The 17,464-nt window shown below is 41.9% G+C and overlaps 1 protein-coding gene across 1 annotated transcript in view; it reads right to left on the reverse strand.

Annotated features, from left to right (window-relative positions):
- ptprt (protein tyrosine phosphatase receptor type T) overlaps window positions 1–17,464 on the reverse strand; it is a 531,138-nt gene that overhangs the window by 73,020 nt on the left and 440,654 nt on the right. Inside the window, exon 25 of the mRNA XM_050039413.1 lies at window positions 12,114–12,201. Coding sequence (XP_049895370.1) covers window positions 12,114–12,201 — 88 coding nt within the window. The remainder of the gene's footprint in view (window positions 1–12,113; window positions 12,202–17,464) is intronic.

Here is a 17,464-nt window from a genome sequence, read left to right on the forward strand (position 1 = left end):
TCAACAAATTGTAAGTTATGTTCGGTGTCTTAAGGGTTTACGTGCTTCATGTGATTGCCTATACAAATGTTAAAATGTTCTTGCTTAATGTCATCTACAAAGATGGAGTACATTATTGCGAGGAGGAGGAGGACTTACGTAGAGAGGGTGTACCGTGAAAGGACATCCTATGTGGGCATGACAGAGCTGGAATGCAGGTGGGCCACACGAATAATGACTGGAATACCGCCGTGTCCAATGTAATTGTCATGTCATGTCGTACTCTTTTTCATCACACAGGAACAAATTACATCTACCCCGCAAGGTGGTCCAAGTGGTGACGCGCATCGTGGCCTCTGATGCGCACCCCAGTGGCACCTGTGCTCTCCCTGTTGCTGTAAAGGTGACAGTGGCTCTGACCTTCTTCGTCACCGGGTCTTTCCAGCACATCGTGGCCGCGGTGGCGGGGATCAGTCAGAGAGCTGTCAGTTCGGCTACACATGCAGTGACATCTAGTCTAGTCCGACATGCAAATGAGCACATCATTTTTTATTTTTTTTTGCACTGGGCAACGGTTCTCAGTGAATCCGGGCAACATTGATTTACAATTGTGGTGAACTCCTCCCAGGCTACCTTTGCATCATCAGCCCGTGGAGGTCTGCTCGCAGTTCCGTATATTCGGACACTGTGAGCTTGGACCTCCCGGACCAAAACATCAGTTTCCTCCTAGGAGAAGTTTGGTCGTCTGACGCTGCTGCTCTCTTCTGCCATGGCGAATTGAGTAAACTCTCATTACGCCTTTGCGCGGCGCATTTAAAGGCGAGGAGAGGGGCTCATTTGATTGGTGTGATGTGTAAAACCCACTGCATGCCTTCCCTCCCAAAATCTGCCTGGCCACACCCAGTTGGCGAAGCGCAGGTGTGCTGCGCCTCCGCCTCGCCCAGTCTGCGAAACTAGAGGCCCTAGTGTTGTCTTGCTTTGGTCTGAATCAGGGGCAAATGTTGTTCCAAAGTTGTATAATTGCCTAGAGTTGGTTTGTGTTCTCATGGCAGCATTTATAAACGGACCAGATCAAATGCCTTGTGTGAAAAAGCTGATGAATTGATGAATTGATTGTGATTTGTGAATCCATGCCGAACTATTCATATTCGCATCGTGATACATCTAAGACTCAGTTATTTCCTCCAACCCTGGCTGTTGGTGTACTGTGTCGGTGTAATGTGCATGTGACTGATTAGATCAGTGTATGATTGTGTGTGTGAATGGGTGAACTATGATAATAATACTGCTACTTTTATATAATTAAAAGACTCATATAATGCGTTGTCTCCACTTTCAGAAAATCCTCACTGTCTACAAAATGAAATTAATTATGCAGGACAAACTCTTCTTACTAACTTGACTGAAGCTGTTTAGGTCTCTTGCTCAGAACAAGGTACCATCTGTTTCAGAGTGTACTCTTCTTTTTTTTTTCTTTTTCTTTTTTTAGATATTTAGAAATACAAATTTATTTTAAAATGAGACTGTGCAATTACAAAGTGCTTGCAACAAGAAAAAGAGAGACATATCCAAAACAAAAACAAAAACAAATCTTGTCAACGCAGGTCTGCAGGTGGAATAATGTTGTAGCAGTGCTGCACTGCTGCAAGCAATCAAGCACAAACTAGACCGCTGTGATCTGTACAAGCCTCTGTGTGTATGCATGTGTGTGTATAGACTGCAGGTATAGGACTTCGTTATTCAGTAAATTTGTATGTGCCGCTATGCGCGCACAGTGTGTGTGTTTATTTGTATAATTCAGTGTGTGTGTGTGTGTGTGTGTGTGTGTGTGTGTGTGTGTGACAGCTTGGGGGATGCTAATATTTGTTGTGGTTCTTTGGTCAAACACTTCAGAGGACTTGTTGGCATTCTGACTTCAGAGCAGCTCGGCAGACGTGTTGAGAATCTACGCCAGCATAAGAAAGGAGGAGGGAAGTCACACTATGTACAGCTGCATACGAAGCTAACACACACACACACACACACACACACACACACACACACACACGGACAAAAACACGCATAGTTGTACTTGTTTTCAAAAACCTTCCTTCATGGCTTTGTTTGTTTCACACAACAACACATACACCCTCACAGAAACAAGATGCCCTCTACCTCCCTCACACACACACACACACACCACCACCACCACCACCACCACCACCATACACATAACCTCCACTGTAATGAGAAGCAACATGATGCAGGAGGGGATTCTGATTATGCCAGCGATGCTCGGAGGTGTAACACTGGGTGAAGGGTGTGTGTGCGTAGTAACACCGCCTGGCGAAGACCGACAGCGTGTGTAATGATTCTCATTCACCTGTACACTGGTACACATTAGTGAAAGGAAAGAGGGCTTTGGGGTGAGTTTGTGCATGTGTATGAGAGACAGAAATGGACAGGGGAAGGTAGAGATTCCTGACAGAGAAGAGGGGCAGAGGAGAACGAGTAAGGGGAAGTCAAAAAGTGAAGAAACAAGATGAAAACAGGTGAAGAAAGAAGAGAGGTTGGACAGATGCAAGGGAATATGGTGAACAGATTTAGTGAAGAAGAGAGGGCAGAGACAGAGAGAGGGGAGTGATCAGGGAGAGAGGGAGGGAGGCAACAAGAAGAAAGACAGACAGGGGTATAGGGGAGAAGAAAAATAAGAAAGGGACAAAGAGACACAGAGAAGACAGTAAAGAGTTAAGGAAAGGATGCAGAAAGCTGCACTCTGTGTTTAATGTCCACAAACAACCATTCACTATACAGACATCCAGTGTACAGTAGCTGTTTCACAAGGAAGCCAATCACACACCAGCACAGTGATGAGCCTGAGTGTTTGTGTGACAGCTCGGATCTTCCAAAACAGAAAGGTCGTTTTTCTTATTTTCCTCTGCAAACTTTTTCTTCTTCTCTCTGTACGTTAGGGAAGTCCTACAGCTTTGGGATAACCAATGATTTTCCTCTCAGATTTTCTATCTAGGTCTGTATCCAACTCAGAATAATGTCAGTTGAGTGAGGCTTGGCTGTTCAACCCAAATATCTGACTATTCATTCCCTTTGTTCTGTATAGTAAACACACAGTAAGCACGCCTTCATTCCTACTGCCATTGCTCTTTTGAATGCAGGGCAGTGGAAGAGTCAAACTTCGCACTGAGGCTGCTCTTCTGGCTGGTTGTTATCTTGTCCTGATCATGAGTGATGGTGATGATGAGATCACTGTATTTGGTTCCCCAACTCCCCCCGACTGTTGAATATTTATATTCTTATGTGTTCTCTTATGTCTCTCCATATGTTTTTACTTGCTGTGCAACTAATTGCCCCCCAGGGACATATAGAGTTGATGTTGAAGTTGATATAGAGTTTGAAAAGAGTTGGGTGAGATGTTCAGAGTGAAAGCAGCACTCATGTAAACACGCCAACTTAGCCTTCTGAGCTAATGCGTGCTGGCAATGCAAACAACACATCGGAAATGTTAAACAGCATTTTTTGTCGACATTAGCTTTCAAGTAAAAGCCAGAGACTGTTTCATAATATGTTGGTCTGAGCTGTAAATTCACCACTTTTAAGCAAGACAGAGGACAACGTGATCTCAGAGTCTGACCAGGTAGAGCCTCTCTTCCTCTGAGCAGCTGCCTCCATTTCACTTAAACTCATCCTGGGTCTGGGTCCACAGCTGCCCATACCAAAGAGCAGCATGAACGCAAGCTACATCTGGGGACTGAAACATCCCCAGATGTACACTGCACAATTATGGAAAATAATACAAAACAAAACAAACAAACAAAAAAAAAAACCCAGAATCACTGATCCGCGGTTGTTTGCCTCCACACACCGTTACACACCTTACAGTTTACATCCATATCTGTGAAAACATGGATGCTTCACACAGATCTTCAACCCAGCAGCATATGTTATATGAAGTCACAATGACCTTGACCTTTGTAATCAGTTCACTGTTGAGATTAAGGGATGTTTGTGTCAAATTTGAAGAAATTCTCTCAAGGTATTCCCGTGATATAACATTCATGAAAATGAGATGCATCAAAATCGAATCAGTTTATCATTGAGTCACAGGGGATGTTTGTGCCAAATTCCAATTCCTTAACTGGAACGGGACGTACAAATGTATAGACAAGCCGAAAACATAATGCCTCTGGCCACAGCTATCACCAGTGTGAAGACATTAAAAAAAGAACAACTGCTTGACTTGAAGAATCGCAGTCGGCCGAAGAGTCTCTGACTGACGAGTCGATTCTTAGACATTTAGGATGCAGCCCTAACTCAATGCACCTTGTTACCTCTGAAATCCTGGTTTCATCAACACATTCTTACTCTGTCTTTGTCACATATCGACATGCGGTCATGGACTTTCCACGTTAAGATACAACGTGCAAGGTACCCTGGGTGCGTTGGTTGTTGACGTTCTGGGACGCCGTGTCAACTTCAGCCTGTTACATGCATTGTCTGTTTTCAGAATACACTTGCGTTTTCACAGGAAATGTACAGTTTGCATACAGCCCCTTTAAAAAACACACTACGTCAATTTTTCCTTCAATAACAAATGCACACGGTTCAGTTTAGGCAACAGACGCATGTGGTTGGATTCACGCAACAAAAGCACATGGTTGGGCGTCGGAAAAAAGAATTTGGTTTGGCAGTCTCCTGGGTGAAAGTCGATGGTTGTTGGACCCATACACCACCCCTCCTGCCCATCCTACTTGGACATTTCACCCCTAAACTTCATTGTTGCCCCCCCCCCGATGATGCCGGGCTCTGTCAAACAATAACAGCTACTGCCCACATATTATATCAATGTGAAAAGACAGCTTTTTTTGTCTGATGCTGGAAGTCACTGCCTAAGCGCCGATATTCGACGACTTCAGAGTGAGACCGGGGTGGTTTAATTTACCCTTAACATAACTTTAGACAGTGAACTTAATGAGAGGCAGAGACAGACTTGTGAAGGCAGAGGACAGAAAAGGAGCTGAGAAAATAAAGTTCACTAACTACTAAAAAGGATGAGAAGGAAAGACAACAGGCAGGCAGATCGACAGCCCTTTCTCAAACACTCAACGGAATCCTAATATAAGCTCTATATGTTATTTCTTGCAGTCTGAGTTTTTGAGTTTTCAATCAGCTCCTCTTGGGGAGAGCAAAAGTGCAGCACTTTGCTCAAGCATGCAACAGAAAAGTGGGTATATCTATATTTGGGAAGACACATTGTTTTTGGCAGCAGCTTTGAGGGGGCGAAAGGGAATCAAAATTCTCCAGAGTTAAATGACTTAAAGACATTAAAACGATTGACTGCCTGTCTGAGAGAAATATATTCTACTCAATAAAGAAACCCTCTGAATTTTCAGAGGTTTATTGCACAGTATTCCCACTGATGGAAAAAAAGAAGCAGTATGAAGAAATCAATGAGCAAATCAATGATCATAACAAATGCAGAGGTTAGATAGACTGTCTGAATGTTAGATTAAATAAACACCATGGTGACTTCACACTTCATGTTGTTCTCTCTATGCAGCTTGACAGAAAAGCAACTCAGTGCTGACTGCGTTTGAATCATAATGGAGGTAAAAGAGCCAATGATAGTTGGTGTTAGATTGAAACTCATATTTGTCGAGCTAAAACTAATCTAAAGAACTTTTCTGTGGGAAACAATTACGGTTTTGAAAGTGTCGGGGAATGAAATACAATATTGCTTTTCCAATTACACTATATGACATCATTTCAAATAGAAACATTATATAATTTACTTTTTGTTGTTTCCACAGAAGCCAACATCAAAGGATGAAAAGATGAATGTTGAAATAAGTTGAAAATGGAAATACGACTGTTCACTGTTTACATACCAACAAACAGGAGCTGACTGACAGGATAAAAAACACACAAATAGCCCGATAGAAAACAGAAACGCAGAAAAACAAGAACCTCACCTTAATTCTCCTTGATGATAAACACACACATGCACACGCACTTAAACACAAGCACACACATACCCCTACTTTGCACATATGTAAATGCTCGCCAATAAATCTGTTTATTTTGAAGGCACGCTTCTGTTGAATTATAAATGACCATATGGGAAGGTTGGTCTATGAACTGAGGGCTGAGAAGGAGAAGACGGGAAAAAGAAGAAGAAGGAGCAACGAAGAGGAGGGGAAGGAGTGGAGGGAGGAAGAAATAGAAGCAGACAGATGCCTGTAATGAGGAAACACTGCAGCGCTTTGCCTCAACCCATGTACTGTCAGAGTTAATCAGACAGGATGAATGGATAGATGGAGAGAAAAGGCGAGGAAAGAAAGAAAGAAAAAGTGAGGAAGCGCTAAAAGAAAGAGGAGAGAGGAATAAGCAGAGTAAAGGGGAGATGCGTGGGAGTGAAAGGTACTGTAAGAGAAGAGAGGGATTGAAAGTGAAGGTGAAAAGAGATTAAAAATTCAGGAAAATGAGAGAAATAGGACAATGAGAAAAAACGAAAAGGAGGTGGTGGACAGGAGAGGAAAAAAGAGGTGAGCATAAAAGGAGGAGAGCAGGTGGAGCAGGAGAAATGAAAAAATAAAAGCAGGAAGGTGAGAATACTTGGTGAAAGAAGAGAGAAAGAAAAATAAGACTGAAGCACAGTAAAGAGATAAATGATAGTTTGGAAGTGAGAAAAAATGAGGGGAAGAAAGAAAGGGGAACAAGATGAGGGGGAGAAAAGATTTTTGTGGGGAGATGGGAGAGGAGGAGAGGAGGAGAGGCTTGGAGGAGACGGGGGGACAGGAGGCTGGTAGATTAACATTTATTCAGTGTGCTAAAGGGATTTGAAACATGGCATCAACCGTTTGTGTTTGGCAGATGGCCGGAGGAAGAGTGTGTTAACACTTCAACTCAAATCAGCCCTTTCCAAACTGCGCTAGAGCGAGATGGAGAGATGGGTAGTGAAAAGAACGTGTTGGTGTGTGCAGAGGGGAGAAAGAGGAGGGAGAGATAAGTGTGACAGAGAAGCCACAGAAAGTCAAATGTCCTTACAAGGATGGAAAGATTTATCACAGCTGCCTCTGAGGGGACTTTTAGGGTCAGATCTCGGGTTTTGGTTTAAGCCTCGTAAAGCCGGGCCACAAATTTAGCTCCGCTCGTTGTGATCTGCTGAGGCTCAAGTATTTGCCTGGGTTAGAGGTGCTGTAACTGAGTGGAGACCAAAGTGATTTTCCAGGGGACGATACCAGACCTTAACCAGTTAACATTTAGTCATTTGTACTTCTTCTTCTGTTTGACTTAAACCTGAAGCCGTCATGCTGCCTCCGTTTTGCTCACCTCAGTCAAACCGGCCTATCAGTAAATAAGATGACATTCACCGATGGCGGTGGCAAATACTTTTCTGTTTTTGTGCTGGCTATGAAGCAGGGTTGAGGCTAACAGCATATTGTCGTCCAAGGGACAATGAAAAACCTGCTTGGGTTGAAAAGAATCTTCCCCGACAACCCAGTCTAAATCCAAAGTTGTTGAAAACTGGCGTTTGGTCAGTGACTTTCGGTGTTAGACACAGATAAATAAAGCCGTACTTTCTCGTTGGCATAATACGCAGCTGGTCACTGTTGTAGTTTATTGGTACCTGGCGGCGTCAGGAAGAAACGCAGCAGGACAACAATGAAAGTTAAGGCGTGAAAGTCCAACTAGGGTGGGTGAGAGAGATAGTGGATGGGTCCAAAAACCACGGACTTTCACCCTTGCTTCCTGTAAGATGGTAAAGCCAAACCCTGTTCTTTTTTCTTAAACATAACCACGTTTGTAGGATTGTACCAACATAGTGTATTTATTTTGAAAGAGACTGTATGCAAACTGTACATTTCCTGTGAAAATGGAAGTGTATTTTGAAAACAGACAATGTATGTAACAGGCTGAAGTTGACATGGCGTCCCAGAACGTCAACAACCAAGGACCTAGGACACCTTGCGCATCATATCTATCAATGCAGAAAGTCCATGACCAAACGACGATATGTGACGAGGTCAGAGTGAGAATGACACAGTAAACTCACTAGCAGCACATCAGTGGACTCACGCTGTTCAATGATGATGATGCTAAATTGTGAACAATTCCCATTGAAATTGGCAGGAGGAGGGCTAGGTAATGTTAGCTGTTAGCTAGGGATGCACCAAGTTATCAGCTGACCATTGGTATGGACCAATAGCCGCCTTGTTGACTGCCATCGGCCTATTGGCAAATAAGATGACATTCACCGATGACAGCGGCAGATGTTTTTCTGTCCTGTCACATCAGCTTTGCGCCGCTTAAAAAGTCCAGACTGTCGGCCGCAAACTTAAACTAATGAGTAGGCAGAAGAAGAATAGATTGACTGGCTACATTAGGTAAATGGGCTCTGTGATCTGACTGTAGTGTGACAAGATGGCTAGCAGCAGCCGTCATCCTGGGGGCAATAGAAACCGTCTTTGGGACAAACAGAGCTCTTCCCTGGGACATCTTTGGGACAGCAGGACGCAGTAAAGGAGAGCTAGAGCTAGTTACCGTTAGCTGTTAGCAGCCTGTGGTACTGAGTTGCATTATGATGCGTTCAAGCTCTGTTCAGTAAATATGATGATTGGGCGAAGGTTAATAATGACATCATCATGATGTGTTCAAATGCAATCCTGTAAAATGTACTTTTTGGCAAGAAATTTAAATAAATACAGCTGTTTGAGGGAGAAATTTGTTGATGCTTTCAAAATGTATAAGAGATATTAGAGAGGGAATTATGATTTATTTTAAACAGTAAAAAGACTTCTGAAGCAGCTTTTCAATGTGAAAGAAGGTGATATTAAAGGTCGTTTCATACATTTGTATGGTTGAATTTGTGCTTATTCAAAGATAGTGTTGTTAAAGGCTGAATGACTTTATACCAGTTCAGTTATTTTCTTTATAATGAAGATTTCTCTGGCACAAAAGGGGAATAAATAACGGCTATTGGCCAATGTTTTATTTTAAACGCCTGTATTTGCCCAGAATTTTACAGTCAGTGCATCCCTAGAAAATACTGTTTTAGGAAAGTGCCATATAAAACAGTTTTTGAACAATTAAAGCAAATATTAATAAGATAGTGAGAATGAAGATTATGGTTAGTGGCGAGGGTACATGGTCCCATAGCAGAACCACACAGTGTGTTGGAGACAGTTGATCCTATTGTGAGGCGGTTTGCTTGGTGATTGTTGCTCTCAAGCTCCAAAACAGAAGGCAAATCCACTGTTGAAAAGGGGAACTGAAGTTCAATCTAACTGAAGAAAAAAGACTGAAGACCCTTTTACCCATATTTAAAGTTTTAGCTGCAGCCAGTCGGTCTGCCTGTCTCCCCACATTTTCTTGTTCTAATAAAGACAGCGCACAAAGTCGTTTCCCCGGGGGCCTTTTAAAACATTTTCTCAAGAAAATGAGCCTTTGTACAATCACAGCAAGCAAGATGGACAGTTTCCATTACCAGGCCCTTGTAATTAAAGGATTTGTACTAATAGCAAATTTATCATAATTCCTGTTGGCTATCAAGTCCTTGACAGGCTATTTCATTTCAGTGCAATGTTTCATTTTAAAGCCTTCAGGTTAGTGCAATGTCTTTGCCTTGACATCTAAACCCTCGTAATGAGGTTGTGTATACGCACGGATCTGTGCGTGCAATCACATGCACACACACACACACACACACACACACACACACACACACACGCGGTCTGCAAAATGTAAGCACACAAGCACAGTCCTCTGGATTATGTCCGTCATGTGTGTGCATGTGGGTCTAATGGCAGAGACAAATGCAAATATGCACACACACTCATCCAATAAAACTTCAACCAAACAATCTGCTTCTACTGTTCTCTCCTAATAGAGGCTGGAGGTGGCCTAACAAGCACACGCACGCACGCACAACATACAATCAGGCATCATTAGTGCATATGAAATCACAGCAAACACTTGACATATTACACAGCATCATATTCACATGCTAATTCACACTCTAATGGCCAAACACACACACACACACACACACACACACACACACACACACACACACACACAGTGGTACTACATGCAGCATGTGCCTCACTCTGCACATCATTACAGCAGCCTGCCTTTGCTCCAAAATGAAGCTTCATTCTGACAAAAGTCTCTGTGAATAAAACAGAGGCTGTAGGCTTTGATCATCAGGAAGGATTGAAATAAAATCCCTCTGCAAACTGAGTTATTTTTTCACCACAGTAGTTTCCTGTATCAGACTCACAGAAGTTTAGGAAATCAGTGTGAATGCACTTTGATATTACTTTTTGAAAAAAGATGACTCCCATTAAATATGCATATTTATATTCTATTTTCTATCAAACAACCTGTTTAGCTTTAATTGAATCTCTACGTCAGAGGTAGTGTGAATGTCAGCTGAAGTAAAGTGTTATCCCTTAAAAGTGTGCAGTGTATTTCTCCTCACTGATTCGTTTACCAAAACCAAGTTCTGCTGGCATCTGGCTCTCAGCAGGTGGTTACGTCCAACAGTACGATACACCCAGAGCTGGAGGGAGTCATCGCTGACTTGTTGAAGGACACTTCAGTAGGGCAGATGGTTGCCAGCACAGAGGTTTAGACCTGTGTCCTCCAGCTGAAGGGCAGTCTCTTTACACAGTGCACCTGGTACCTCAGCATGTTTTATTAAACCAGTGGTTGGATCTCGGCTTTTTCTCTCCTCGGCAGTCAGTTCAATGAATTAGTGTCGACGAAACTCTCTCTTAGTTTTGATACTGGGTCCTGCACACTGCCTTAACTTTGAGCCAATAACAAAACTGCATTGTTTGTGACTTGTGAAGTACTTGAAGATTATTATTAAAACTAGGAAATATTCAAAGAAAGCGTTAAGATTCTGTACCCAGCCCTGTTCTGTCTCTGTGGCTATCCTCTAACAGATGTGAGCAGCCCAAGTGGCAATTACTGGGGATGAAAAATGAAGCCAACAGGAAATGCAAAAACTGCAGTTATTTGAATGGCCACTTGAGGCTGGTTCCAAAAGCGAGTCAATCCCCATAGACACCCATGCTACTTAACAGCAGCAATAAACACGCGTAGAACAAGGGTGTTTGTCTCAATAGCTACTTTCTCTGTTCATGCCAACTGTACTGGAGGCACATTTTTATATGCCTCACCTGTTTAAATGTAATTAAGGCTCAACTTTATGTGAAATTAGGGGCGTGGCCACTCTGAGTGACAGGTAGGTGCCTTACTTTGAGCGTCGTACTTGCATTTGGCCATGTCGTCAAGCTAGTTTGTTGTCTGTCAAATAGCTGTCCGTTAGTCATTAACTCTTCAGCAGGAAACACTTCAAAATAAAAGCTCTGTGCCCGAAATTAACTGCACTTGAAAATAAAGTGTGTTTTTTACAAACAACACGTTAAGGATTGCAACGCACCAGTTAGGAACCACTGGGTTATGGTGTAACCTCAGATTGCTAATGCTAAACTCTTGTTTAGCATTTGGTTGTACTAAAAGACTCTAAGGAGGCGGATGTTCAGTTTTTCTGGCAAGTACATTTTGTTTTAGTTGTTTTAAGCCTGTTTTTTTTTGCTGGTGAAAATTTGCATAAGCTTTAATATTATTGCAGTTAACTAAAGCTGTAACTGCATTGTGCTAACCAAGCTAGCAGGTAGCATTAGGGTTAGCTCCACCCTCTAACCCAAATTTGGTCACTTCTGGCTCCAAAAATCCAAGATGGCAACTGTCAAGATGCTAAACTTGAAGCTTCAAAAATGTGATTCCACGAACCAGCAGGTGACGTCATGAGTGATTACCACTATTATTTTAAACAGTGTATGGACGAGCCATGAAAAATGAAACAAACCAAACTAAACCAAACCAAACCATGCTTCAGTCAGGCTGGACACTTACTGGAGTTAAAGAAAGGTATCAAGCAGCTCCAGAGCAGACCAACTACACTACATGACTTGAAATAAACCACACTGAACCAAACCAGACTGACCCAAACCAAACCTCACCAAGATCAACTAAAGTTCAAACTGAGCTAATCAACATCAACACCAGAATCATTAGCAGCAGGAAGTTCTGCATGAGTCCTCCATCTATGTCATTGCAGTACTCACAAGCGATGATGTTGCCATAGCGATTCTTGTTGCGGTTCTCGTCCTTCTTGGCAGTCTCCCAGGGCGCCGTCTGTCCCTCTGCCAGGGCCTGAACATTCACATGTACAAGTACACGCACACACACACACACACACACAAACACACATATTGAGGTATGAGCACAGAAAATATGCACGCACATATGGCCTGATGCCCAGAGCTTGTACACTGACACATGGGCAGGCAGAAGTTAAAATAGTAGCATGAATATTAATGAAAAGACAGTCGGCTGATAGTTTGCAGCTGACTCTTCACCACTTTGGGCAGCGAGGGGTTGATGGTTGAAACATAACAGACATTTTCAGAAGATGGCAGAGCTCGCAGGCAGGCCACATGTGATTCAACTTTTACAACTAGCATAACCAAATAAAAATGTGAGATAGGATTTAGGCCTGGCTGTTGTATAACTTTTTTTTGGTTAGTTGGTTGTGACTCCATGTTGTCATTCTGATTATCCGATGCTTTCGTCTTCATTCCACAAACTTTAATATTTACCCATAATTTAATTGAGTTGGTCTCACTGTCAGATGTCGGCAGGGATAGATCTGTCTGGAGGTGACACTTAAATATAATTTGAGCTCAAAACACAGTTTCTGAAAGTATAAAATGTTTATAAAGCAGAATATTGAGCTGGGTTTTCACAGTGGTAGCGGTATTAGCCTGTATATGTGAAAGCAATAATAACAGCAATTGCTGAGAGTATAAAAGTGGATCTAGGAATCACTCAGCTTAGTGTGAGGTCCACTTCTCATCTACAGACACTGACTAACGTTCCACTTGTTTCCTTCATTGTTAGATTTCCTGATTTAGTTTTCTCTTTAAAAGACATAAAAGCAGTGCTGCTCATTAGCCGACTTAAATTTCCAAAATGTTAGACCTTCTGGCTAGAACGTGAAAACAGCACAGAAGTTATGGAGAGAAATATTCTACCGGGAGAAATCCCAGTTCTATCAACCCCAATCAGGTCAGTCTATCCTTTGGCCAGGTAACTGCCCACCAGATTTCAGCCAACTCTGGGATACTTTACTAATCAACCGAGAGGCTGGGGTGAAAACATAACCGCCCCCCCTCCCAACTTTATTGGCTTGAATTCCTCCACTGAATTACAAAGCAAGCAGAAGTGTTCCTGGACATCTGAAATGAAAAAGTGCAGGTAGAAAAATACGGGAGTTGAGAAAAGACAAAAAGTTTGGGTTTATTGTTCTGTTGGTTTGGTCTGAGAGAGAGTATTGTGTGAGCCCTTTGTTGGAGGAGAGAAGACAGATTGTCCTTTCTCCCTGCTGTGATGCTGGCCCGTGTGACAAGCCCAACAAACAGAGCAAGGACAAAATTTGCACGTGTTCATGTGTGTGCATGTATGTACTTCATGTGTCATGAACACACATACACACAGCACAACTTTGCCTCTACGCACTTTGATCTACAGGTAATAGTGTGTTTAAGTGTGTGAATGTTCATTAATTTGGCATGCAAACGCTTTATGTGCATGTCCCATAGGTGTACATCATAAAATGCGCGCATTTGGCATGCAAACGCTTTATGTGCATGTCCCATAGGTGTACATCATAAAATGCGCGCGTGTGTGTGTGTGTGTGTGTGTGTGAGTGAGAGAGAGAGAGAGAGAGAGAGAGAGAGAGAGAGAGAGAGAGAGTGTAAGATCACTTTCAAGCTTTTGCTAAGCAACCAAACCCCAACTCTCAAAGGTCGCCATATGGACACTGGACTATTTTAGAACAACTATTATAACACACTGGAAGAGGTCACACACACACATGAACACACACACACACACACACACACACACACTGCCTATAGGGACAAGTAAACTGTCCTTTTTGAGTCCATTAAGGGCTTAAGAAGACCAGACAACAGCTTTCACTGTTAGACAGTGACATGACCTATATACACACACACCCACACACACACCCGCACACATGGACAAACAGACATGTACACTATACTATACAAATGCACTGTGATGGAAAAACAGACACCTATACTTATTGCTCTATCAAGCAGAAAATGGATTCTTTTAAAGTGGCACATGGGAGAGAGAGAGAGAGAGAGAGAGAGAATGTGTATGTGTGTGTGTGTGTGTGTGTGTGTGTGTGTGCGTGCGCGAATCTACTGTATGTGTGATTTTTCTCGGTCGCATACATTCACATTCAAAAATAGGCTGAAACTGTTTTTAAACATTTCAAGTAGGAGGCTTCCGTAGGAGGGTTATGCATGTATGTGTGTGTGTGTGTGTGTGTGTGTGTGTGTGTGTGTGTTCATTTGCATAAGGTGTGGGTTGGCTGCCCTTTTTCAACCAAAAAAAAAAAAAAAAGAAAGACAGTCTTAATCAAACTCCTCTCATCTGAATTGCGTCGCTTTTTGGGATTATTAATGTTCTATATAAAACAGAGTGGGGTGGGTGGACAAAGGACAAGTAACACACACACACACACACACACACACTGCCTCTGTTTTACCCATTAGAGCATACTTTAGTTTTTCTCTCTGCAATCAGGTTCGAATTACCAAAATAAGTCTATTTAAAATCTCATCAGACTGAAACATGTTGGAGTTACACATCAGAAATATTTTATAAAATCCAGATTTACAGAGGATCAGCTGACGCAACTACTGACAGTGCTGTCTGTTCAAACCTTTGGCCCGTTTTGCACTGCGTTTTCAAGGCGGGAATATCACGCTGTTATGCTGCCTTGCCATTCCTTATAAAAGATACGATTGCGATATGGGGGAAAAGAGTTGTCTCGTCTCCGAGCCGGGAATGGAGGTAGCAACAGCGCTGCAACAGTGTCTGTATTGACGTGTTATGCACGCAACCCATCGCAGGAGATTTAAAAAGTAGCTGTTAGCAGTTAGCGGCTAACTCAAGAAAAGAAGAACATCAGCCGAAAATGTCCGCAAATCGGGAAAACAGTGAGGTCTGGGAGCTCCTTACCCTCTAAGCAGAGGACAGGATCAGCCGCCATATAACAGAGACAGTAAATGATCATTATTGCCATGTTATGCCCTTGTTATTGTTATCGAGTGTATCGACTTTTACACGAGAGAGCGGTGTTCGCGTCCCGTAAGATTATAAAGCCAAACCCTGTTTTTTTTCCCTAAACCCAACCACGTGTGTTTGTTGTTGAAGGGAAAAAAAAAAAAAAACATAATTTGTTTTTTTCCTGGATTTCAAGGCTACATTACAGCAAAGTGATGTAATTTTCAGTCAACCTCACAATATCCTCACAAAATTGATATCGAGGTACTGATAAAAATTATTGTGATATTTCATTTCCTTCATGTTCATACTGTTTTCTTCAGGTTTATCATATGGAAAAGCTCATTGTTATGTTCAACCAACTAACACTATAGGCCACATATGATCACAGGTCAGGACATATGGGGCCACAGTAGTTAACCTGAGCAACCAGCCAGTCTTCAAACAATGCAGAATATTCCTTTTAATGCAAAGTATGTAATCCCAGTGGGGAGCGACATGTTGACAGTGAGGCTGCTGTCTGTGTTAGTGGGGTTAATGGGCTTCAACACTGGAGGTCACATCACACGCAGACGGGGACAAGGAGATACCATATGGGATGTGGTGGCAGACACACACACAAACACACACACTTATGCACAAAATGCTCATGGACATAACCGTAAAAGCACTTCACCTCAGAAGCACTGTATTCTAACCTGACTGGAAAAAACAAGCATCCAACTGGGGCTGTACTGAACAGTTTGAAGCTTCATTCATAACACTGATCATATTCTAGATCATCATTCAGATGCTGCGCAGACTATATTTTGTTGTGCATGTCTATTCATTCTGTGTAAACCCAGATTAAGTTACACGAATAGAAACTTGTTAGTGATATACTGTTAGTAGAGTTAGATTCCAGTGATGGCTGCTAGAGGTGTAAAGATCCATCGATTTTGATCGGTATATTGATTTAATGATCAGTGATCCAATACCATCGATGCAAAGTGAAAACATTGTTCCATATCATCACCTTTAGGATACTCCTTTATTTTAAAAGCCTGTCACCATCAAATGGTGCCAGGCAGATAATGGCAAGCAGCCAAGAAAAAGATGATGAGGATAACGTTATTTACTCGCTAATAAATCAGCAGCGTCTAAATATTTTGAGATTTCGGAGAACATGTGGGCCACAGACAGAACACATGTTGTATGTAAACAATGCTGTTATCTGACTGGACTCTGCTAACTTCTTGCAGCAACATAGTGACATTAGCTGCTCAGTCTCAACAATGTAAGGCTTAAAAAAAAATGGGCATGCAGGCTGAAATTTGAGTGTGTTGGTGTTTCAGGATATGCACTGACTTAAACTAACAGTGAATAAGAAAAAGTATAATTAACACATGTAATTAGGTAAACTACAGAGGAAAAAAACGCTAGCTACTGGGCTAATTTATGCAATGTAAAAGTGCTAAAGCTAATTATGGGTGACAAGCAAAATAATACATCTTGGACGTCTTGGAACCTTGACAGTTATCATCAAGCCAAATATTATAATTTTTTTGAGTGATCTTGTTAATACATGATTTATGGCTGTTGAGAGCGGTTTGTCTAGTTTTAGGAGAATTATCATTGTTTGGCTCAAAATAAAATCTTCTCTCTGTCAGAAAGCCCTGAAGGTTAACTTATTCCATGTGCTGTTTTTTGGGTCTTAGTGGAGTTAGTTTAAAGTACGCTCTACTGCACGTAAACAATGACAAATATTCACAATTATTCATGTGTTGTTTTTATGGCCAAAAGCAAAAAAAGGAAAGGGTTGGCAACTTTTTCTTTGACCAATTGTGTTAAATGGGCAAATTATATCCTCTTTTATGAAGCAAGTTAATTTAAATTAAACTAATTGATGGATTGCTTTATTCAAATTGAGGATGTTCTTTGAGAATTTTTCAGGGAGATATAAACACACAGTTGAAGGTTTATATGAAAACCTCAATAGAAGCTTCAAAAAATGACATTCGGTACAGTCCTACATCCATTTATATACATGAACACATACACACTTTAAATAGACAGAGACAGACGATGAGAATATAAATACTGTTTGTATAATGTGTGTTTGGGTTTATGTCTGCTTCAGTGTATGTCTTTCTCCATTAGCTGCTAGCGACAGGTGGCAGCTAGCAGCACTACCTAATAAAGCTCCATTCTCTGTTTCACTCACACATACAGGCACACACACACACACACACAAACACACACACACACACACACACACACCCTAGAGAATAAATCACATTTGCTCTCCCCTGAAACGTATCAGTGGGTATAAACCAAA

Source organism: Epinephelus moara, chromosome 24 (assembly GCF_006386435.1).
Source record: "Epinephelus moara isolate mb chromosome 24, YSFRI_EMoa_1.0, whole genome shotgun sequence".
Classification (NCBI taxonomy): Eukaryota; Metazoa; Chordata; class Actinopteri; order Perciformes; family Serranidae; genus Epinephelus; species Epinephelus moara.